This window comes from Crocuta crocuta, unplaced genomic scaffold, assembly GCF_008692635.1.
Source record: "Crocuta crocuta isolate KB4526 unplaced genomic scaffold, BGI_CrCroc_1.0 scaffold6, whole genome shotgun sequence".
Lineage (NCBI taxonomy): Eukaryota > Metazoa > Chordata > Mammalia > Carnivora > Hyaenidae > Crocuta > Crocuta crocuta.
Genome location: NW_027531917.1, coordinates 8,245,270 through 8,269,028, shown reverse-complemented (window position 1 = coordinate 8,269,028; position 23,759 = coordinate 8,245,270). Strand labels below are relative to the sequence as shown.

At 36.5% G+C, this 23,759-nt stretch overlaps 2 protein-coding genes across 6 annotated transcripts in view; one reads left to right on the top strand and one right to left on the bottom strand.

Moving 5' to 3' along the window:
* The window catches only part of ARL13B (ARF like GTPase 13B), a 69,910-nt gene that overhangs the window by 12,299 nt on the left and 33,852 nt on the right, over positions 1-23,759 (top strand). For 4 of the 5 annotated variants that reach the window (XM_077774933.1, XM_077774931.1, XM_077774930.1 and 1 more), the window contains exons 2-3: positions 1,129-1,199; positions 8,170-8,419. In XM_077774933.1, the coding sequence (XP_077631059.1) occupies positions 1,129-1,199; positions 8,170-8,419 (321 nt within the window). The remainder of the gene's footprint in view (positions 1-1,128; positions 1,200-8,169; positions 8,420-23,759) is intronic. The other variant, XM_077774934.1, reaches the window with a different exon arrangement.
* On the bottom strand, positions 19,530-20,414 carry STX19 (syntaxin 19). Its single transcript, XM_077774824.1, has one exon. It carries the CDS (start codon positions 20,412-20,414, stop codon positions 19,530-19,532), a length of 885 nt encoding a protein of 294 aa, XP_077630950.1.

Genomic DNA, 23,759 nt, shown 5'->3' with positions numbered 1-23,759 from the left:
CAGTTTGGTTTTTGCAAGACCAAGTGTGTTCGCCCTCAATGCCCAACCCATAACTGGACTGCTTTACACCTCAACTCTGTCCTTTCTTTTTGTTATAGGGATCCTTTGAATACATCTAGAATTTAAAACAAAACAAAACAAAAAACCCTAAACACAACAGATCCAGGAGAGTCAGGGCTAGAGAGATGAAAGAACACCCCTTGTTAACATCTAAGCTCTGAATTTTTAACCCTTCTTGATCGTCAGTGAAGATGACAATGGCAGAAACCCTGACTGTATCCCAAAGGAATTGTGGCCCTGTGGTTTTAACATGATGGCCGTGTTATGCTGTGACTTTCTATATTCTCAAATCCATGGTGTTAATGAATGATCTTACCTCTTATATTGTGCAGTGGGTCAGCCTGAAACAGAAATGAGCTTTAGTGGTAGACTGAATCGCTGAGATAATAGGGCCATTATAAAAGGTTTGTTCCTTTATACCTATGCCAGGTTTAAGAAGTCTAGGAGTTAAGTGACTTAGGTTCTGGTTTTGACTCTGTAAGCAACTCGTTATCTGATAAGTCTGGGTTTATGTTTCTTTGATTATAAATTGAACTAGACTTTTTTTTTTTTCTTTTTTTTCTGATTCTGTGAAGTTTAGCTATGACATCAATAGTATTTTAAGGTTTATAATTTTAGGAGCCCTTTTTCAAAATATGTTAGCACTTAACTTAATAATCATCTTATACTGTATTTAAGATTTATACTTGGAAAGGTGCTGCATATCTAACAACAGAGTTGAACACACCACTGGTGTGTGTGAATCTTTAGCTATGATAAATAGCTCATGGGTTAGAATCCTTTTCCTTCTTTCTCTTATTTTTTTCTCTACCTTTTGTACTATCTCTTGTACAACTTTCTTTTATTTTTTTTCCTTTTTTTGCTTACAGAACAAAAGGATGACACTTTAAGGATATTTCTCAAGAATTTTGTTTTTTTGAATCTATTTCATTCATTACTGAACTGCCTGGGGTTCAGCATATTGTCCTATAGTAGATGTTCCTTATATGTTGCTTGGATGAATGAATTTGCTTTTATTTTTCCACAATATTAACTCAAAAGTGATTTTTACATTTTTATTATTTCAAGAAAGGTGACTCTTGTGATGGTGGGACTTGATAATGCTGGTAAAACGGCAACAGCAAAGGGAATCCAAGGAGGTAAGCTGAAAATGTTTCTTATTAAATTACTCCGAATTATTTATTCGGAATTATTTATTCGGAAATTGCTTTGTTACATAATCATTTGGCACAGATAGAATGCACTCCATTTCTTTGTATCCTTAGTATACTTGTGGCTAATATGGTGAACAGATTCTAGCTTAATAGTAGCAGCCTGTTAACATGTTTCAGACGTGAATACTTGCAGGGGTGCAGAGGATCCTTGAGGTCTTTGATCAGATAAAAAGCATCACATCTGTCTTCTCAGCACAGGAGGGAAAAAGTTAAAAAAGGATATGCCCGTCCTTAAGGATACCCATCTTCTACTTACACACTCTTGGCCAAAATTTAGTCACAAGACTACACCTAAATAAAAGGGAGGTAGAAACACAGCCAGCATGTCTTTTTTTGGCATGCCTTGATTTTTTTTCAATATGATATATAATTTTTATAGTTATGTTAAAAGTAGGTCCTCTTTTAAAGAGTTTTATGTCACTTATATTACAACTCATTGGATATATTTACTTAGTCTTAATTTAATGCTGTTTACTACAACATAGAAGCAACTGTGCTAATGAGTTTGTTGTGTACCTGGTAGATGTAGCATCAGCCAAGCATGTTATGACAATGAATTGAGAAAAAACTTAACATGTATTTGTTGCTGAAAAGGAATCTTGCAACAAGATATACATTACCAAAAAGTCAGGGGACTTTTATTTATGGAAGTTTATGAAAGAAAATTTACACCTTGCAAAACTTACTTTTGGAGGAAAATGTTTTGCCACCCCATATTCTACCATGTAATATTAGATGTAAATTGTGTGTTATTACCTGTGGATTCTTATGCTACCTCTCATGCTGTTCCTAGCTTATATGCTCACAGAATACTGACTGTCATCATCTAAACCATGTGCTAGCAAACTTTTGTAAAAGAGCCAGATAGTAAATATTTTAGATTTTGAGAATCATGCAGTCTGTTTCCCAACTATGCAGCCCTGACATAGTGATGCAAAAGCAACCATAGGCAATATGTAAACAAATGAGGATGGTCACCTTCCAATGAAACTTTGTTTATGGACACTGAAATCTAATGTGTTATGAAATATTATCCTTTGATTTTTTTGCAGTATTTTAAAATGTAAAATGCATTCTTAGCTTGAGGGCCATATAAAAATAGGTAGTGAGCCAGATATGGCCTGCAGGCCATGACTGCTCATCTAAACTTCACTTCTTCATTTCTGCAAAGCCTTACATTCAAGGGAACAGAATCTAAGAATTTGTTGTGTGTACTTAGAACATCCTCTTTCCATTAGGATCTTTCTCTTCTGATTTTCACCTCCATATTTCCATCAGTTTCTTTTTTTGAGTTTAGAAAATACTCAGGGTATTACATCATGAACAAAAAGTTAAAGCTGCTTTCCACTTTGAGCTCCCTTCTGGTTCTGTTTTTTTTCTTCATCTCATATTTGTTTACTCTTCAGCCTATTCCAGTGACTGATTTCTTGCCTTTTTTCTTTTTGAAAGATTCCAGTTATATAGAGCTACTTGAAATTTTCCAATGGAACCTTTTCATGCTTTTGTATTTGTTTATGCTCTTCCCACGTGTCTTACTAGAGAGAATATCTGCTTTTAAAGCAGAATATTTATGTATCTCTAAAGACGGAGTTTTTAAATATAGTTTCCTTTATGAAGTCTTTTCCAACCTCCTGCTACCTTTACCTATTACCACCACCATCAGTAGACTTGGCTACTTCCTCTGCTTTGGACTCCACTTACTTATACCTGCTTGTATCGCTACTTAATTACCCCTTTGTTCCTGTATCTCTCCTCTTCTCCAGACCATAAATCCCTAAAGGGCAGTTTTACTAATTTTGGTGTCCCAGTTCAGCCATGCCTTAGATGTAGTAGGCGGTCTTCTTACAACATTTCTGCCATGGCTGCTACTCCTCAGCTTATTTCTGCCTCGTTTCCATTTCTTTTCTTTGCTTTCCTTTCCTTTTTTCCCCTTTCCTTTCCTTTTCTTTTTTCTTTCCTTTTCTTCCTCCTCATTTCTTTTGAGTTATATCTGCTTCTTTTCTAATTGCAGTGTTTAAATCCCCATCCTCCGTGTCCTTCATCTAGAATGTTACAGCTTCCTAATCAAGGAATACTTTCCATACCTTGACCTTTGCTTTTTTTGATCAGCTTCTCTTTTTTATGGCTATCAAAGTGATTGTATCAGTTGGATATAGATTCAGTTGTCCTAACAGAGACCTCAAATAACAGTAGCTTAATAAAATAGAATTTTCTCATAGTGGTGCATGCAGAAGTACTGTAGGGCTGGCATAACACCCCAAGGTGTTACATTCCTTCTCCTTTTTTTTTTTTTTTTTTTTGCCATTTTTTTCCCCCTTGCCTACCTGCTCCAAGATGGCTCACTACTACCATATATTTCAGCTGAGGGAAGAAGTAAAGTGGAAGGGAGGCCATTTTCTTTTCTTTTAAGGGCATGAACTAGAAGCTGCTGCATCACTTCAGTGGTATTTTAATGTGTATGTGTGTGTGTGTGTGTGTGTGTGTGTGTGTGTGTGTGTGTGTTGTCTGAGAGAGAGAGAGGCAGCATGAGCAGGGGAGGGTCAGAGAGAGAGGGAGACACAGAATCCGAAGCAGGTTCCAGGCTCTGATCTAGCTGTCAGCACAGAGCTGTTAGCACAGAGCCGGATGTGGGGCTCGAATCCATGAACCGCGAGATCATGACCTGAGCCGAAGTCCGACGCTTACCCGACTGAGCCACCCAGGTGCCCCATTTCAGTGGTATTTTAGAGCTGGCTCCTACTTGCTCCTGTTGGCTTATATAACCTATCTAGATCCAGTTAAGTATATCCCATCCCAACCGTGTGTTCAAGTACCTCAGGTAGTTGAACATACACAGGTAGTATGAAATTGGCCATAGTGGGAGTATTTATACCATGGAAAATGACAAAATACTACATATCAAAGTCCTTCAAGAGTGGCTAAACCTTTAATGCTATGCCACTAGCTCACTTTCTAGAATGTGCTCTTATAGCCCCTCCTAACTGCCAGGGAGGCTAGGGCTTGTAGTCTTTATCCTAAATAGGTATGTGCTCAGCTAGAAAACTAGATTCTCTGACTGTCCTGTGCTATTTTCTAATAATTTCTAGGGAACAATTGTTTTTTGGGTGGCAAAATTCTTCTTTGTGTAAATTGGTCCCTAGCATTGTTGGATATTAATATATCTTCATTGTATTATAGCTGTTTATCTGTTTCCCCTTTTCTCCTCTATGTAAGAGCTCTGTAGGATCAGAAGATGGATATTATTGTGTATATAGGACCTTGCACGGTGCTTAACATACAATAGATGGTCAATAAATAACTTACTGATTATGTATTTTCACTTTATCTTGGACTTCGTAGACATTGTCTTAGCACATATACTTCACTGAAGTTCTCAGGGTTGGGGGACCATGTGTCTTTGTACCCCTGGTTTTTATATGATCTCTGATCTATAATAGGCCCATAATAAATGGCTACTAGCATGAATGGATGGATGTAAGAACAGTAGCTTCAGCTGTCATGGCAGTCTGGTGTTGTAATTGAGCCACTATATACTTTGTGCTAAGTACTAAGGATACAAAGATAGGTCATAACTACTGGGAAGGTACAGACCATTGTGAGAGGACCAGCAAGAAGACAGAATATTTTGATAGTATAGGTGATACTGAAAGTAGGAAGGAATCATCAGAAAGGATTTATAGGGAAGTTGTATCCAGAACATTTAGTCCTGAGTCTTGAAACACAGAATCATGGATAGGAACCAGAGCAAAGGATAGACAAGTCAGGGAGGGAAGACTTAAAGTTTTGACCTGGATTTGAGTCCTGGCTCTGCCTACCATACAACCTTAAAAAAAATTACCTAATTTGAATTGGTTTCAAATGTTGAGGGAATGTTGCCCTCATTTTATCTGGGCTTACATTGCTCTCCTGCTTAGAATGTTCTTCTCCCTTCTTTATTCTAATTTTGTGGTTTTTAAGACTTCATTTTTATTTCATGGCCTTTCCAAAGCTTTTATGTACCATAACTTTCTCCTCCCCCCTCTTTACCCTTTTCCTCTTGAATGCCCTTAGTCTTAGTCTGGGCTGCTATACCAATACCGTAGACTGGGGGGCTTAACCAATGGTTATTTCTCACAGTTCCGGAGGTTGGAAGTGTGAGGTCGGGGTGCCAGCACGGTTGGGTTCTTGATGAAGCGGTCCTCTTCCTGAGATTTACAGACAGTTTTCTTCTTGTCCTGTTCTTATGTGGTACAGAGAGACAGAAAACAAACTTTCTTGTGTCTCTTCTTATAAGGGTATTAATCCCATCATGGGGACTACACCCTCATGACCTCACCCAAACCTAATTACTTCCCAAAGGCTCTAACTCCAGATAGCATCACATTGGGGATTAGGGTTTTAACATAGGAGTTTTGCAAGGTGGTGGGGGGAAAGGGGGCCACAGACACATATAATCGGTAACATCCTTATACTATTCTCTCTAGACTTTTTTCACAGAAATATAGGTTCTTATGTTAGTTCCATTAATATATATCTGTTGATATTATACTGTATATTCTTTGAGGATAACAGCCCTATCTTATTCATCTTTACATCCTGATGCCTAACAAAGTCCTGGTACTGAGTAGGTGTCTGTACATATTAGTTCCCTCATCCCTACTCCAGCATAGTTGATTTATTTGCACTGTTAATTTCCTGGAGGTATCTCTAAACTCATACTCAAAGATGACTGCCTGTTTTAACTATGGAAACCAATTCTGGCCTGGACTAGATCCATTTTTTTAGATATCTAGGGTAATCCTGTTTTAGGAATATCAAGCTGCTTATATTGCTTCCAAACTTTTCTTTTTCTCCTAGATAAGGAAGGCCTTAGAAAAGTGTGACTTGTAATGTCTCTGCTAACTTTCTAGGGAGTTGCTTAATTTTTTTTAATGTTCATTTATTTTTGAGAGAGACAGAGACAGAGTGCAAACAGGGGAGGGGCAGAGTGAGAAGGAGACACAGAATCTGAATCTGTCAGCACAGAGCCCAATGAGGGGCTAAACCCATGAGCCCTGAGACCATGACCAGAGCTGAAGTCCAACGCTGAACCAACTGAGCCACCCAGGTGCCTCTAGAGAGTTATTTTAACTGCACTAAGGTAAAAAAAAAAAAAAAAAAAAAGGCGAGGGTCGCATGGGTGGCTCAGTTGGTTAAGCATCCAACTTTGGCTCAGGTCATGATCTCATGGTTTGTGAGTTTGAGCCCACATCGGGCTGTTCCAACAGCTAGCTCAGAGCCTGGAGCCTGTCTTCAGATTCTATGTCTCCCTCTCTCTGCCCCTCCGATGCATGCTCTCTCTCTCTCTCTCTCAAAAATAAATTAAAAAAATTTTTTTTAAATAAAAAATAAACTGCACTAAGGCATTTGCTGAAAAGGAATAGTATGTTGCAAGTCTGTTTCCCAGTCACACCTAAGCCTAGCAGCAAATGCCCTTCAAATTTATCTTTGTAATAGCAAATGTTCTGTTGATTGTGGGAATGATAACACTAGTGTTATTCAACAGAGCTTTCTGCAATGATAGAAATGTTCTATATTGGCTCTGTCTAGTAGTAGGGTGGGCCACTAGCCACATGTGGCTTTGAGCACTTTAAATGTAGAGAGTTCATCTGAGGAACTGAAATTTTAATTTAATTTTAATTGATTTTAATTTAAAAACCCTAATATAGTTGTGGCCATTGTATTGCCCATGCAGCTGTAAACAAAGTCCAGTGGAGTAATATTTGTTGTGGATTCTGGTGATGAAGAGAGAGTGAAAGAGACAAACATGAAGTTTGAATTCTTCTTCCTAACCATTGAGTCACCAGGTTCTATTAATCTTTCATGAGTTCTCTCTTTCCAGTCTTCTCATTTTCATATCTCTCTGAAAAGTGGCTATCACTCTCATTTCTAGTCAATTCTAGAGATTTTGCAAAGATGTACCTTATTAAAGCACTACTTTAGTCACGTTAATTATATATTATTGGTCTGTTGAAATACCTTCTGTGGCTTCCAGTTCTCTGCTTTCAGAACTCCCTTCAGTCTGCATTCCCAGTGTTAAGGGTTTGCTCCAATGTTCAGTTTGTACTTTCTTGCCTTTGCTATTTCTGTTACTTAGTCACTTTTTTGCCTGTCTGCATACTACTTAGCTTTAAGGCCTAAGCTTAAGCTCCTAATTCAAATCTTTCTTGAACCTTAGTTATCTTTTTAATGTTATCATTATTACCACCCCCTTGGCAGGTGTAATCATGCATTCTATGCCTTCTTTGTGTTGTCATATACTGAAGTCAAAAAAAATTCAATTTTAAATTTATGAGAACATCTGAAAGAGGTCCTAAGAAATAATGAAATCTATGTTTGTAAGCTGTCCTGAAAAGGTTCTTTATTTCAATTATAGCTTTAATTCAGTAATTTAAAAAGAGTGATCCTACTCTTCATAGCTTCTCCCATTCTTTGGTTCTTCTCAACTATTCATAGAAGTTGTAATGGTCCCTAGGGATGGCTGTGGTGTTGAAGGGTTGAAACTTTTATTGTTTGTAATTTGGAGAGTCAATAGCCTTAAAAGCAAGAGTTTGTTTATTCATTCTATGGATATTTATTAAGTACCTGTTAAACAGTAGACATTATTCTAGGAACTGGGGTCAATACCAAACAAATAAGCAAAAGCAGAAATTTTTATCTGCATGGGGCATAAATTCTGGTTGGATATTTTACAGTATCTACCCTTCCTCATACCTACTGGTATGCTTAGATGTAAAACTTAGTCTGTAAGCAAATAATAATCATTCCGTTTAAGACTAAATTATGAAAAATACTTTTTATGTCCTTTAATTTGTGTAGTTAAATTAATGTTATTTATTTAAAGTCTAAGTTGTTTCTTTTGTGTCATTTGAAACAGAGTATCCTGAAGATGTAGCTCCTACTGTTGGATTTTCTAAAATTGACCTTAGACAAGGAAAATTTGAAGTCACCATCTTTGACTTGGGAGGTGGAAAAAGGATTCGGGGAATCTGGAAGAATTACTATGCTGAATCCTATGGGGTAATATTTGTTGTGGATTCCAGTGATGAAGAGAGAATGGAAGAGACAAAAGAGACCATGTCAGAAGTACTAAGACATCCTAGGATATCGGGAAAGCCTATACTGGTGTAAGTAATGTTGGTGTCATTGTAAACACAGGAGCGGTGGCATTAGTCAATAAAAAAAAAATTGTCGGAGTTACAAAATAAGCTAAGCTGAATAAGCTAAAATAGTCACATTCTAGCATAATAAAATGTATCCAATTAATGGGATTGTGTATATAGTGAGGCCTTACTGTGATGTTCTCCATGGGGATTAAGGGTTAAGGCTATATTATGAAGAGTTATACTTAGATCTGCGTGTATAAACTTTTTGTTTTATTTGATAATATACTTTCTATCAAATTTTATATTTTGAAATGACCTATTAATATAATTCTAGAATGTTTTTAAATTTTTATCCCTGTTTTAATAACTTTATGTTTTACCTTTGTCCTATTAAAGAGTATTCTTGTTTGGAAGTTATTTAAAAAGTTTTATTCTTCCAATGCCACATTGATTTCTAAATTTTTATTTCTGTATTTCCAAATTGAATATGTGATCTGTGTTGTTATCAACTCAGTCCTATGCTTATCTCACTTTGTCTGGCTGCCTAAACACTCTTTAAAAAGTGACCAAGGACTTTTACACCATCTGCCCTCATAGCCTTCCTCATAGTAAACACCAGATGGTGCTGTAACTATAAGACATAGTATAAAGTGAAAGTTCCTTAAATTGCTCTTGAAATCAGACTGAGCTGAATGTGTTCCCTTGCCTTCTTGTCCCTTTTTTTTCATGCTTGTTTCATTACTGAGGATTAAAAAAAACCCAACCTGATTACCACATGGTTACGTGAGAAATTGTAAGCAGTTTCTCAGTGGTTCTAAATAGTAAGCGAACATTTTTTAATGAGGCAGTTTGGAAGCTCTGATTACACAAATAAGACTTTATGGCATTATTTATTAGTACAGGTTTTATGGCTTAATTTTTATATATTTAACCAATTAGAGAAGTTATTTAATTTGTGTAATTTCTCACCTTTATTGAATCTGAAGGAAAGCTTAATAGACACATATCGAAGATAGGCTAAATTAGTCTCTAATGTTTCAGCAGAGAATCAGTGTCTTCTAAAGTAAAAAGTATTAATGACTGAGAAGACTAATACTCATGTGTAAAATAATTGTGTGTGCCGGTTTTAACCTAATAGTCATTTACTGAATTCTTTCATTTATTCATTCATGCATGTATTAATGAAGCAAGTGTTTATTGAGCATCCACTATGTGCTAGTCCTTGTTCTGGTGATGGGGATACCGTTGGGAACAGAAATAATATAAATCCATGTATGACCTCAGAAGCCTACATTCTAGGGCTGGAGACACACAGTGAATGTAATAAATAAGTTATATCAGACATTAGGTGATAAGTATATTGAAAAACAGCAGGTAAAGATCTGGAATCCTGTGGTGATGGTATGGCAGGGGTATGCTGCTCTTATAATCAGGGTAATCATAGTAGGTCTTACTGAGAAGATGGCACTGGAGGGGACAGAGGCAGTCAGGTAGATAGATATGGAAAAGCCCCGAGGTGGGAGCATGCAGTTCGTAAGTGACTACAGATATCACTGAGGAATCAAATAATGGTCCGCAGGAAACCTGCTTCCAAGCCCTTCACCTCTCTCACCTAGTAGATTATCGGAATAGAGGGGGAAAAATCCCGGAAAACCTCCAGTAGGGGATTGCTTCACCATTATAATTTTGTGGTCAGTGAGATCTCACAAAGACATGAGAATTCATTATGGATACTATAATATGCTTGTGAAATATAGAATGATTTGTCATTTGACCAGTTTTCTGGGGAATTTTATAACGGAAGGGTTTTTTTATTAATATAGGTAAACTGCTTTTTGAAATAAGTGTACTTAAAGAGTATACAAAATATACAAAAAAGTATAAATTTTTAATAAATTTAAAACATGTAGGGAAGAGTGAGTTACAAAACATTGATCAAGAGGTGCATGGGTGGCTCAGTCAGTTAAGCATCCAATTCTTGATCTCGGCTCAGGTCATGATCTTAGGGTTCATGAGTTCAAGCCCCACATCAGGCTCTGCACTGACAGAGCTTGGGATTCTGTCTCTCACTCTGCCCTCAAAATAAATAAATAAATTTTTAAAAAGTTGATCGACCGTACAGAGCCAACTACTACTAACATTTTGATGAATTTCCTATGCATAGTTTTGCAAAATTTGTAATGTGTACATTTGCATATAATATATAAAATTTTTTATCTCACCTTTCTACATTTTTATGCATTTTTTAAAGTTTATTTATTTTGTGAGAGACATAGAGCACATGAGCAGGGGAGGGGCAGAGAGAGAGGGAGAGAGGATTCTAAGCAGACTCTGTGTTGTCAGTGTGAAGCCCCATGTGAGGCTCGATTTCATGAAATGTGAGATTATAACCTGAGCCAAAATCAAGAGNTTTATTTTATATATATATAAATATATATATATATGTTTTTATATGTATTTATATATATAAATATAAATTTACTTATTGTTTTTAAGTAAGCTCTCATGACCTTGAGATCAAGAGTCACATGCTCTTCTGACTGAGCCAGCCAGGAGTCCCTGTATCTCACCTTTTTTGTTTTAAAAAATTTTTTTTAATGTTTTATTTATTTCTAGGAGAGAGAGAGAGAGAGACAGTGTGAGCAGGGGAGGGTCAGAGAGAGAGGGAGTCACAGACTCCGAAACAGGCTCCAGGCTCTGAGCTGGCAGTCAGCACAGAGCCCGACGCGGGGCTCGAACCCACGAACCGCGAGATCACGACCCAAGTGAAAGTCGGACGCTTAACCGACTAAGCCACCCAGGTGCCCCTGTATCTCACCTTTTTTTAATGTTTCTAAATCCCTTTTAAGTATCTACCCCAAACCTGTGTTTGGAAATTCTCCTGTTTACCTTTTTCTCTCTGACCTAGAAGTAATTTCTCTTATTGATATTACTGTATTAATATCATTTGAGTCTCTACTTCTACTTCTATTCCCCTTGATGTGCATCCTTCATCCCCTCTATATTCTTCCCTTGTACTACTGACAGGTCTCCTGACCAGTCTCTCTGTTGTCTCTCCCGTCCTCCAGACTCTCCTCTGCATTGCTAGCAGGAGGCTTTTTCTTTATTTCATCTTTTTCAACTTTACAAAATTTGATATTTTACCAAAAAATTTGATGTTTTACAAAACCAGTATGTGCTTTAACAAGTGAAACAATGAAGGAGTATATAGAGAATGTGAGAGCTCTTTTTAACATACACATGTAATCATTTTACAGCTCCTCTGCTTAAAGGTCCTTCAGGTTGCCTTTGCAGGTAATTCTGTGTAGCTGATACAAGCCTAGCATGTAATAGGTGTGACATTGAATAGTCCAGTAGGTAATAAGTGGGAAGAGCTTCTGGCAGAACCCTGCTAAGCTCAGTGCTAGGAGCTCTGGTGGGTTGTGGAGAGGTAGGGGGAGAGCACCTAAATTAGGAGACAGGCTACAGTGCCCTTTGTTGCACTTAGCTGCTTCCTTCCAGTCTACAAACATCTGGACCTATCAGGAGCAAAACTCAGTGACAACATCTCATCTCATCTTCTGTTCCTCCCTTGACTGAACCTAGACTAGCTGATTTAGGACCTACAAAGCCTCTCAGAACTAACTTCAACATCTAGATAAGTTCTCTTCCCACCATCCAATGATGAGCAAATAGAACAATATCAGACCTCTGAGAAAATTCAGCCATTCAATAGAAGGAAATAAACCTGAAAAATTAGAATACCGTCTGTTGTCACAAAACTGCAAATTGGTGGCAGCAGGATTCATTTGTGCTGTAGGAGCAAAGTTAGATGACCACAGTAGCAGGTCCCGGACAATCTCTGGCTCTGTCCAACTTGCTTTTGCACACCAGCCTGACAGCATGTGTCACTGCAAATGAAGCCGCAGCCAAATTTCACTTCATGTCACCGCCTTGAGCGTTCTCTTAAAAGGTCTGAATCATAGAACATCATTAGGCTTCTGTGTTTTATTAGCTCAGAAGTCCTATTTTATATTTCTATAGTGTTTACTACTTAATGAGCATAATATTTTGATTAAAATCTCTGAAATCATGGTGAAAAGTTGAACAACCATGGGTTTAGAGAGAAGATAGAGAGTCTGGAACCTGGATTCTAAGAGCTGGTGTGCATTTGTTTATGAGTCTGCAAATCACTTCACTTCTTTGGACTTAGTGGTTAAACACCTTTTCTATATTAAAAGCAGATTTAAGATATTGTAATTCTGCTTTGTATTTAGCTGTATATAATCATATGAACCATTTCAGTAAAAAAGTAAAAGTGATTGAAGAGATTAAAAATAGACACTATTTGGGGTGTCTGGGTGGCTTAGTCGGTTAAGCACCTGACTTCAGCTCAGGTCATGGTCTGGTGGCCTGTGGGTTCAAGCCCCACATCGGGTTCTGTGCTGACAGCTCAGAACCTGGAGCATGTTTCAGATTCTGTACCTCCCTCTTTCTCTGCCCTTCCCCTGCTCATGCTTTGTCTCTCTCTGTCTCAAAAATAAATTAAAAAAAAATTAAGAAGAAAACAAATGCTGTTCAAACTTTCTACTCTGTAATCATGTTAACCTATTTATTTACTTAGAAAGTGTTCCTTTTACTCTCATAGCTATAATAGAGTTTAACCTATACTCTAATGAGCTAAAGTATGAATTATATTATCTACCCTCATGTACCCCTCTATACTCTTGCTTTAACAGTTTATAACTTAATTTTTAAAAAACTAAAATTAGATACTCTGAACAGATGAAGACCTTTTCAATAGAAAAAAGTAAATAACTCTTGTAGGTGTATGAATAGCACTGGAATCAACATAATCTCCAATTTCTTCTTTAGTTGAAAGATAATTGACATATAAATTAGTTTCAGGTGTACAACATAGTGATTCAACAATTATATATACATTACAAAATGCTCACCATGTTAAGTGTAGTTACCATCTGTCATACACTTACTATAACATTATTAACTGTATTCCAATGCTGTACTTTTCCTCCCCATGACTTATTTATTTTACAGCTGAGTTTTAACCTCTTAATCTCTTTCACCTATTTTACCTGTCCCCCATCCCCTTCCAGCAGTAATCCCAAAATTTAAGATCAACACCCACTAGAAATTTTTTGTTAATAATACAAAGCAGTATTTGTTGATTACTTGTGGAAAGAACTGAGCTGAAGCTTTCCTTTTTTATGGTTGAATCTCTTAATACTTAAAACTGGAATAACACTGGAGATCCAAAGCTAAACTTTTCTCCCAGGATAATAACAATTCTACTAGCACACTTGAACTCTTGGAAAGATACCACTTTCTCATTACATACAGTCAGCTTTTCTGTGGAGTTATATGACCTAACTTAACTTTTGGCTAAACCTTGTGAATTAGATGCTGTGCAACAGAAGTGCTAAATATAGAGGCATTTCACTCAGGGAAGAAAACATAATATCTCTGATATGATCTTACTAGGTGTTATGAACATTTCAATAAAAAAGAATTTTTTGACCCAGGGGTCTTTGCACCAACGATGGCCTCCCTCTGAAATCAAATAAATGATTCTGAGTGCATGGACATTTTTTCTTGGGAGCAGATCCTAGCTTTCATCAAATTCCTAAAGGATTTCATGACCAAAAAAGTTAAAAACCATGACAGTGAGTTTCCATATTAGGAGGAAAAATAACCAGGGTTTTATTATTACTTTTCCAGTAGAAGGTTTTTGTCTCCAACCTTTCTATGCCAGCTTGAGTCACTTTTTTTTCTAGACAGTATTATAGGGAAACATTAGTTTGCAAATTTCTTTGAGTCATAGTCTTTATTATAAGTGCTTATAAATTAACTTAGGTTATGGGTTATTTAATACTGTCATTAGAATTTGAGTAAAATGCACTTTTATGACATTAGACCTTTACATAATAAAGGTTTAATAATAATAAGCCCATAATAAATGGGCTACCTATGTCTCTTAATTCCTTGAGCCTTAGATATAGTGGTGAGTCCTTTAATCTTCTATTTTTACCATCTGAAAACCTACCCACTGTATGTATAGGGCCCCTTGGCTTGGGATTTCTCCTTTTTCAATGGAAACTTACCAAGCTGTTATCTTCATCAACCTTATTTAACTGTTGACTCACCCAGATACTTCCTTACCAGAATCTTCCTTTTGTCACTAATGGCATCCAGCTTCACTCATAGCAGTTTTAGTTTATAGTAAAGTTTCTCAGCTGGTTGACTTCCTAGATAATTTATGCAAAAGGAGCCTTCAGAAGGTCCCATCCTTGCCCTCCCCTCTGGAACACACTTTATTTAAAAACAATATAACAAAGAGAAACGTGTTGGCAGTGTTGTTAGCAATATGTTTCCTGGGGACCACCTGCATCAGTACCAGCACAGACCTTTAAAATTTTTGAAGGTGGGACCAAGAAATGCTTCTGGGATTTTTTTTTTCACTTGTTCTCCAGATCATTCTGATACACAGCAAAAGTTGAGTCTACTGGTGTAGGGGAAGGCGTGGGCTTTGAAGTCTGACATGTCTAGGGTAGGTTACTTGCTCTTTCTGAGTTTCCGCGTCTACACTTGTAAATAAGGATTTTAGGAAGTGTGTTGTCATGAGAATTTCAAATGATATATTTAAAGCAGCTAGGGCAGTGCTTTACTAGTGCTTTGTAAATGTGATTGATGATGAATATGAATAGTTATTGTTGATGATATGCTGTGTCTGGATGGAGATGAATTAGGAGAGCTTTTAAAGTGTCTCATCATATGAATTCAGGCTACATGAAGCTTTTGATTACAGAAAATGACAAGTTTAGTAGGTGAGAATATGAGCCTAAGTGCTCATAGTAATTTTACCAGATTTTCTAATATTGTGCCTTCAATGCTTAGTAATTTTTTACTTTAAGGTAATAATTTTAAGGGAAGAAATACTTTTAGTGCCCAGTAAGTGTGTGAATAAAATATACAAAATATTCAGCAACCAATTAAGTATCCAGTTTTTTTTGTTGCTTTGGTTAGGGTGATTCTTTTTTTTAAGATTTTATTTTTGTTTCTTTATTTTTGAGAAGGCACACATGTGCACATGGGCTGGGGAGAGAGGCAGAGGAGGGGAGAGAGAGAGAGAAAGAGAGAGAGAGATTCCCAAACAGGTTCTGTGCTGTCAGTGCAGAACCCGACACAGGGCTTGATCTCACAAACTGAGAGCATGACCTGAGCCGAAATCAAGAGTTGGATGCTTAACTGACTGAGCTACCCAAGGCGCCCTTCTCTACACCAAACATGGGGGTTCAACTCACAACCCCAAGATCAAGAGTCACACTCCAGTGCATCACTGACTGAGCCAGCCAGACTTCTCAAGGTGATTCTAATTGGTTTAAAAATGTAACCATGAAAACTATATGTGATACATGTGATATATTGTTTTGCCATGAATCCTTCTGTGCTTAAGTCTTGCTTTAAAAGCACTATGTGCAGATATAAATACTAATAGAAAATTACTGTTTTACTAATCCTTTGGGATACAATTATGCTAGTGAATATTAAATAATACTTAATGTTCTCAGTTTCCATGATAAACAATTTAGGAACAATTATAAACCAGTATCAGTAAGGTAATAGATAAAAGGATATAGTGCAACTTGAGAAGGGACAGAAGAAATTTATCACCACCTGATTAGGTAGAGAGTTTATCATTGGTTCTAAATTTATCTTTTTTATAAAGTTCTTTAAACATTTGGAGCTGACATAGATGAAACATCTTTTTTTTCCAGTAATACTTGACAATTGACACAGCAGAAAGGTCTTCAATTTCTTTAGATTTTAAATTTAAAATTTATTGTATAGTGTTAGGAAGTAATGTATATGTATATTCCTGTTCTCCCTCAATTCCACTGTGCTTTCAATTAATAATTTTGCCTCATAGTTCTTTAAAGAAGTAGAAACTGTTATGTAAGAATTCTTTCATTTAGCAAATTTGCTCAACTATCTGCCTTTATTCCTAAATATTGCCTTCTCTCGAGTCTATAATATGGAAAAAGTGCTTCTGCTCCCATCCAAGGCCAGCTGCTCCATTTGTGCTACAGATCCCAACCCTGTCTACTTTTGCATATAATCCCTTCCCTTTCTTGTGTCAAGAGTTTGCCAGTATGGATCGTTCCCATTAGCAGGATGTGCTCTTGGATTTCTTAACTTTAAGTATACGGAGTCTTTTGACCCTGCATTTTTCTCAAGCCGTTAATTCCTTTTCACACTCCTCTATTCACATGGCTGGAAAGAGTACTTTGTGGTGGCTGCTATACTTCATTACGCTTTCTTTCTTCAACATACTCCACTTATGCTTCTATCTCTACAGTTCCTTGAAATGGCTCATGTTGCAGTCAACGTATTGTCTTCACATTGCCAAATCCATTGTCAGTTTGCTGTTCTTATTTTACCTCAGGTTGACTCTTTCCTCAACTTTCTCCTTTTTACACTTTACATTGCAGCACACTTTTTTGGTGTTCCTTCTACTTCATTAATTGTTTCTTCTCAATCCCCTTTATTAACTCTTCCGCTTTAGGTGGAAATTTTGAAAACCACAGGCTCTTTTTAGGGTATCTAGTTTTTCACACCTACAAACCTTTCAGGTAACTTCGTTCTAAAATTACCTACCTCTGGGGTGCTTGATTGGCTCACCTGGTTGAGCCTCTGACTCTTGATTTAGGTTCAGGTCATGATCCCAGGGTCATGGTATCGAACCCTGTGTCAGGCTCTGCACTGCACATAGAGTCTGCTTGAGATCCGTTCACTAGCCCCTCTCTCTCCCCCTTCCCCTCTACCTCTCCCTTACTCTCTCTAAAAAATAAAACAATAAAAAATAAATAAATAAAATCATCTGACCTTAAATGCTGTTTATTTGCCTAGATGTCCCAAATCTGTACTTCTAGCCCTACCTCTTCCAAGAGCTCCTACTGATATAGCTAATATCTTAGAAACCTCCACTTGCACATTTTATAGTAATCTCAGGTAATCTTGGTCAAAATAGAATTATAGATTTCCTTTTTACTCCCAATTCTGAAATCCTCATCTTTGTCTTTTCCCTGATGATACCATCATCCAATCAGTATTTTGTAGATTCTAGCTATTAAATCTATCACAAGTTAGTCTATTTTTTTTTTCATCACCACTTAATATAGTATATAGTAGCTAAGAACTGGCTTTGGAATCAGATAGCCTGGGTTCAAATTCTGATTCTCTCAATTTCTGTGACCTGGAAGGTTACTTAAGCAACTGTACCTCAGTGTTTTGTGGGGAAAATTGTAAAAATTATTAGGACAATGCTGACACATAACACATACTTTATTCATCTCAAGTGTTAGTACCACTACCCCCACCACCACCTCCACTCCCATCCTAGGCCAAGCTTCCACCATCTCTTTTTTTAAAACATCTATTTATTTTTGAGAGACAGAGACAGAACATGAGCAGGGGAGGGACAGAGAGAGAGGGAGACACAGAATCTGAAGCAGGCTCCAGGCTCTGAGCTGTCAGCACAGAGCCTGCTGCAGGGTTTGAACTCACAAGCCCTGAGATCATGACCTGAGCTGAAGCTGGACGCTTTACCGACTGAGCCACCTAGGTGCTCCAACTTCTACCATCTCTTACTGGGATTGCTGCGTTAGCCTTCTGGTGGTTTTCTATACCTGCATGCTTGTCCTCCACTCATCTGCCTCGAATCCATTCTAACCCACATACAGCAGACAAAATGATTTTTCTCAAATATAAATTATAGAACATTATTTTCAGGCTAGAGACAGTCTGAGGGCTTTGCATTTATTACACTTGCTGCACACTTCCAACTTACATGGCCAACAAAGCCTTAAATCTAGCGCCTGCAGACCTTTCTTTATCCCTTACCTCATTACTCTTTCTTACTATGATACAGCTGTACTGCTGATTTTTTCTTTAAGCAGAGTAATATCATCCTCTTTGTACTATGCCTGGGATATACCCTTCCTTGTCCTCATCATTTAAATCTTCACTTAATATTCCCTTGCAGAGAGGCCTTCACCGACCACCAACCAAAAGAAGCCATGCCAACAGTCAGTTTCTCAATGTTAAGTTTCTGCCAAGAACTTAACAGTATCTAATATTTGTATTTGTTACTTGCTTTCTCCATTAAAATGTGAATTCCAAAACTGTGTCCCTGTGTGAGTTCAGACTATATCCCTAGCCTCTAGAGCAGTGCTCTTAGCTTCACCATAAAGTGATAGAGAAACTTTCGAGAATGCAAATGCTTTTGTTTTTTACTTTCTTTGCCAACCTTCCTAATCTGTAATACAGTGTCCTGAATGGACCCAAGTTCAGGAAAACAGTGTCTTACTTTCTTAGGCCTTAAGCTAGATTCAGCTCTCAGTTACCAACCAGATTCTTCCTTTAATACGTAGCTGGATTTTTCCATGATTTGTTGACCACTACGGAGTTAACTTACCCATCTGAGCATAAAAGATTTGACACAGTTTCTGGTTTGATTTTGCTTTAACACCGCATTCTTTGAAGTCTTGTTTGTTTTTATTTTTTAATTTTTTTTTGTAATCTTTATTTATTTTTGAAAGACAGACTGCAAGTTGGGGAGGAACAGAGAGAGAGGGAGACACAGAATCCGAAGCAGGCTCCAGGCTCTGAGCCCAAAGCCTGAAACGAGACTCAAACTCACGAACGGAGAGATCATGCCCTGAGCCACCCAGGCGCCCCTTTGAGGTCTTGTTTCATACAGTTATTAACCACTGAAATGCTCTCAAATGAGCCAGAAGGATTGGTTAGGCAGTTGTCACTTACTGACATTCATCTTGTTAAGGCATTAAAAGTTACAAAAATATATTATAGAGCTTGATCCCTGAACAGAAACGGAAGATCATTGATCTCATTTTCAGTAGTTAACTTGTGAGTTTAAAGTTAACTAGCTATACTGTTTTTGGTTTAATAAATGACTTGTTTTGTCCCTGACTGCAGAAGTTTCTGTTCTTCTAGCAGATAAGGGCTACAGATACGATGAAGGTATGTGAATGGATCTGTAAAATGAAGAAAGACGCTGAAATACGGGAGATCCTTCATTCTAAAACTTGAAAAAATGGCTGAAATAGTTTCTTTATTTTGAGCCACAGCATGGACAACACCAACAGCACAATACCTTACAAGGATTTCTTTTTTTGTATTTTACAGCCAATCCAAATTTCTCTTTAGTAGTGGTAACATATTCTTTTGTACCATTCACTATCATTTCAATATTGTTGATGCTTTCTCCTTGTTCCTCTACTAAAAGAGATATCTGAATGAAAAGGTCCCTTAAATCCTTTATTTGGTTCTCCAGGTTAACAAGTTCCTTGTGTCTTTGTTCTATCTCTGAGAGCTGTGCTTTAGTGATAGTGATTTCTGTAAGTAAGCTTTCATTAAAAACTTCCCATTTGCCTTGATAAAGCATATCATTTACTTCTTCTTCAGGCACTTCTTTTCCAGCAACTTCAAGCTGACGGAAAATAAATGTCTTGCACTTCTCTTGCTTTGCTGCTAATGTGTCATTGTATGTAAACATTGTTTGCTGAAATTGGCGGAACATAGCAGCATGCTGAGATTTAAGTATCCTTGTCACCACTGATGATGGACCATTTTCAGCCTCTGACTTTTTAACTTGTTTTACTAAATCATCCAAACCTCTGTTAATGTGTTCTGCTTGTATTTTTATCTCCTTTGTAATGCTAGACTCTCTCTTAAGTAGACTAAACCTTCTCATTGAAGCCACCAGACTTCTCTGTTGCTGCCCAAATTTTTGAACATCATCTGTCAAATTGTTAATACTCTCCTGTAGCTTTTGGATCTCATGTAAATGTCTCTCAGCTACCGGCTCTCTTTCATAAATAACAGCTTGCTGCAAAAACACCCCTTGTTCTTCTGCTTCTGTAGCCACCACATGCCTGTCTCTAGAGAGTTCGATTTCCTTTGTTCGTTGCTTTAGTTCTTGAAGTCGGTCTTTCATCTTCCGTTTCCTTTTAAGAAGCAAAAATGATTGTGTTGAACAAAGAAAAGTTTGGCATTTTCTCTCAGTAGCAATTGGCTTCACATAGCTAATGTTTGTCTCTCAGGAAAAATCCTCCTAGTTTTCTGAAAAGAGTTTGAAAAATTAGAAAAATCAATAAGCATTTCCTCATAAAGATAACTGAATAGGAAAAGTAACGTAAAATAATTTATAAGATACTGCATATCCTATGGGCCTACTGTGAGTCCTGTTCAGTTGGGTGAAATAGCTGAGAAAGCAGTGATAAAGATACAATTACCCCAAAATAAGTAGTTCTGTCTCATGATACTGCCACTTAATAGATTTTTGTGCATCTGGAGGATATATCTTAAAATGGAAGATTTGACCATATCTTCAACTTTTAGGAGTAAAAGTGTACTTTGAAAATGTCCTTATTACTAAAGATACTGTTCCCACTTAATTTGGTCTCTATAATTTACTAGATATGCATTACAGTGACAGGGCAGATTCCATAGGAAAGATGGAAGCAATATAGATACTGTTGGATTTACTTTATAATTTCCGATTGATTGTTAATCACACTTCTAGATTGATTAACACATTTAACATAGCATTGTTTTTTTATCCATTGTATACTATGAAAGCATATTCTTGGTTTCATTATGTTGATTTCTTCTTATTCTTAGCATTCCTTTGCAAAGATATCCAGACTTAGAACAAAATTTCTGTCAATTCATGTTAAGTGTTATTGTTTCAGAAATGAGAATATATAAAATCTTATTTTGGAGTGCTGATAGTATTGACATATCCTGTGGTAATCCACAGGATTAAATTTGGTGTATTTAATTTATATATATATGTACATATGTATATGCATACACACACGTATGCATATATAATTTATATATATTTATATATTTATAAATAAAGTATACTGAATAAAATATATATAAATACTAAAATAATAATTCAAAGGGATACATGCTCTTCTATGCTTATAACAGTATTATTTACTTCCAAATTACGGAAGTGTGTGTGTGTGTGTGTGTGTGTGTGTTATCTAACTAGAATTTAAATAAAAGCCTAAATATATTTAAAAAGACAATCTATGTTAATAAAATGCTTTATTTTCATAGAACATCTTGGCTTTAGAAGGGCATTTAATAATGCTTTTCATGATATTTTTGCAGATAAGAAGCTGTTGGGGGAGTTACAAATAGTTCATTGAACCACACATAATATCAGTATAAGCCAGAAAAAAAAAATCAGCCAGTATTGCTAATGTTATGCTGTTATGCTATGGGACATAAGTGGTTGATACTGTTTATGCAAATATTTCATCAATGATTTGGGTGTTGTCACAGAAGGCATACTTACCAATTATGTTGATGACACAGAATTTGGAGAGATCTTCAAGTACAGTGTTGGGATTCAAAGATTAAAATAGCATAGAACACTATACTAAAAGTTAAAAAAAAATGTTTAACCAGAACAGATGCAAAATATTGCAACTAATTGTTTAGAAAGTACATTTATATCTATAAAATGGAAGATCCTATGTTCATAGCAGTGCTGATGAAAATAACTGGAAGTTTTAGTTGATTATGAGCTTTATATCAGAATAATTATGCTTTTATGAATAATATTGTCATGTCTAGATTGACTAAGATATTTGTTCCACTGACTTTATGCTAGTCAAAGCAAATGAGAGAAGTACTGTGTTAAGTTCTGATGTTTGTAGATAAAAATTCAAAAATTGGGTATTTCCAAACTATCATGGAAAGGATGAGATTGGGTGACAATCTCAGGGAGACAAGACAGGGAGAATTATTGAAAAGAATGGAAATACTTGTCCTATGACAGAGTTGTAGGGAGTATCTGCATATGTTTTCTGAAATGCCTAAGTCTGAATATATAAGAGGGTTCAGACTTTCTTGGCATTAGTCCAAGAGACCTGGGTGGAAATTACATGAACAGAGGTTTGATTTAGTGTAAAGAAGACTTTTCAAATAAGTGGGGTTGTCCCAAGATGGAGTGAACTGCTTCATGAGTTAATAAGCTTGCTGTCACTGGAGACGTTCAAGATTCTTGATTGATGACCCAATTGATGTGGAAATGAGGCCTGTATTGCACAAAAAGTTAAACCATTTCCAAATAATATTCCTTTGGTTTTAAAGGACGGACATTTTTTCAAATAATTGTTGAGGCTTACTATATGCAAAGTTTTAAATACGGTAGTATTTATTTAATAGTACCTGTCCTGGAATAATTTATTCTCTGACAGGAGATGGGCAATATACAATTAAACAGATAAATGAGACAATTTTAGATCTTGATAGATCAATTAAACAAATCTTCTCTAAGGTGGTATTCGAGCCATGAGAACTGTTGAGAAGATGAAGAGCCATGGGAATCTACTCAGGCTGTAGGAAATGGAGCGCCAAGGCAATGGGATTCCAGAAAGAAACCTCATGAGTTAACTAATCAATTGTCACATTTTTCTTATGGGAAGATTGAGAATCAAAAAAGTTAAATGTCTTACCCAGAGTTTGCTAATAGTAGTAATGGGTTAAATAATGCAAGATTTCCTGGCTTCTAGACCACTGCTTTTTCCAGTGTGAGATGTATAATATAAATTTCCCAGAATATATATATTACATAAAGCTGGGATCATCTATATGCTCTTTTGTATTCAGTATTTTATTAAATGTGTGATAATTATGCTGGTGCAGATATTTAGAAGCACTCAGAAACATTGGGAATTTATTGTAGAAACTTTTTCTCATGTGGCAACTTTGTGAAAGCAGAATTACCACCCATAATTTGCTATGTATTTCTGATAAAGACTAACCTCTTTTTGTGGTGTAGAGGGAGGTTGATGATAAAGTCAGTTACTTAATGACTTCTCTTGAATAGCTCCCTACTGTTCTTTGTTTGGTTTAGTGTTATTACTTCCTTATCTATATGCTTTCTCTGGTATTACCTTATTAATGCTGACAATAAACTCCTCCCCTTAGTGTTTAAGATGTCAAGTCATTTTTGGTATAGCTGTAGACTTTTTCTTTTTTAATTGACTTTTTAAATATGATTTTTCCCCTCAAATTAGCACATACAGACAATTTAGGAAGTCAAATCACTTCAATACATGTAAAGATATACAGCTGACCCTTGCCTGCCCCACCACACTTGATTTCCACTTTCCCATTCTCGAAGGCAGTTATTTCTAGCTCCTTAGCTGTATGTTACTTTTAAACTCTCTATTTCTAGGTCATTTACTTCCATAGGCATTTCTGCTTTTTCAGTTTTAAATATTATATTGTATCTCTGCTATGAAAGATATAGTTT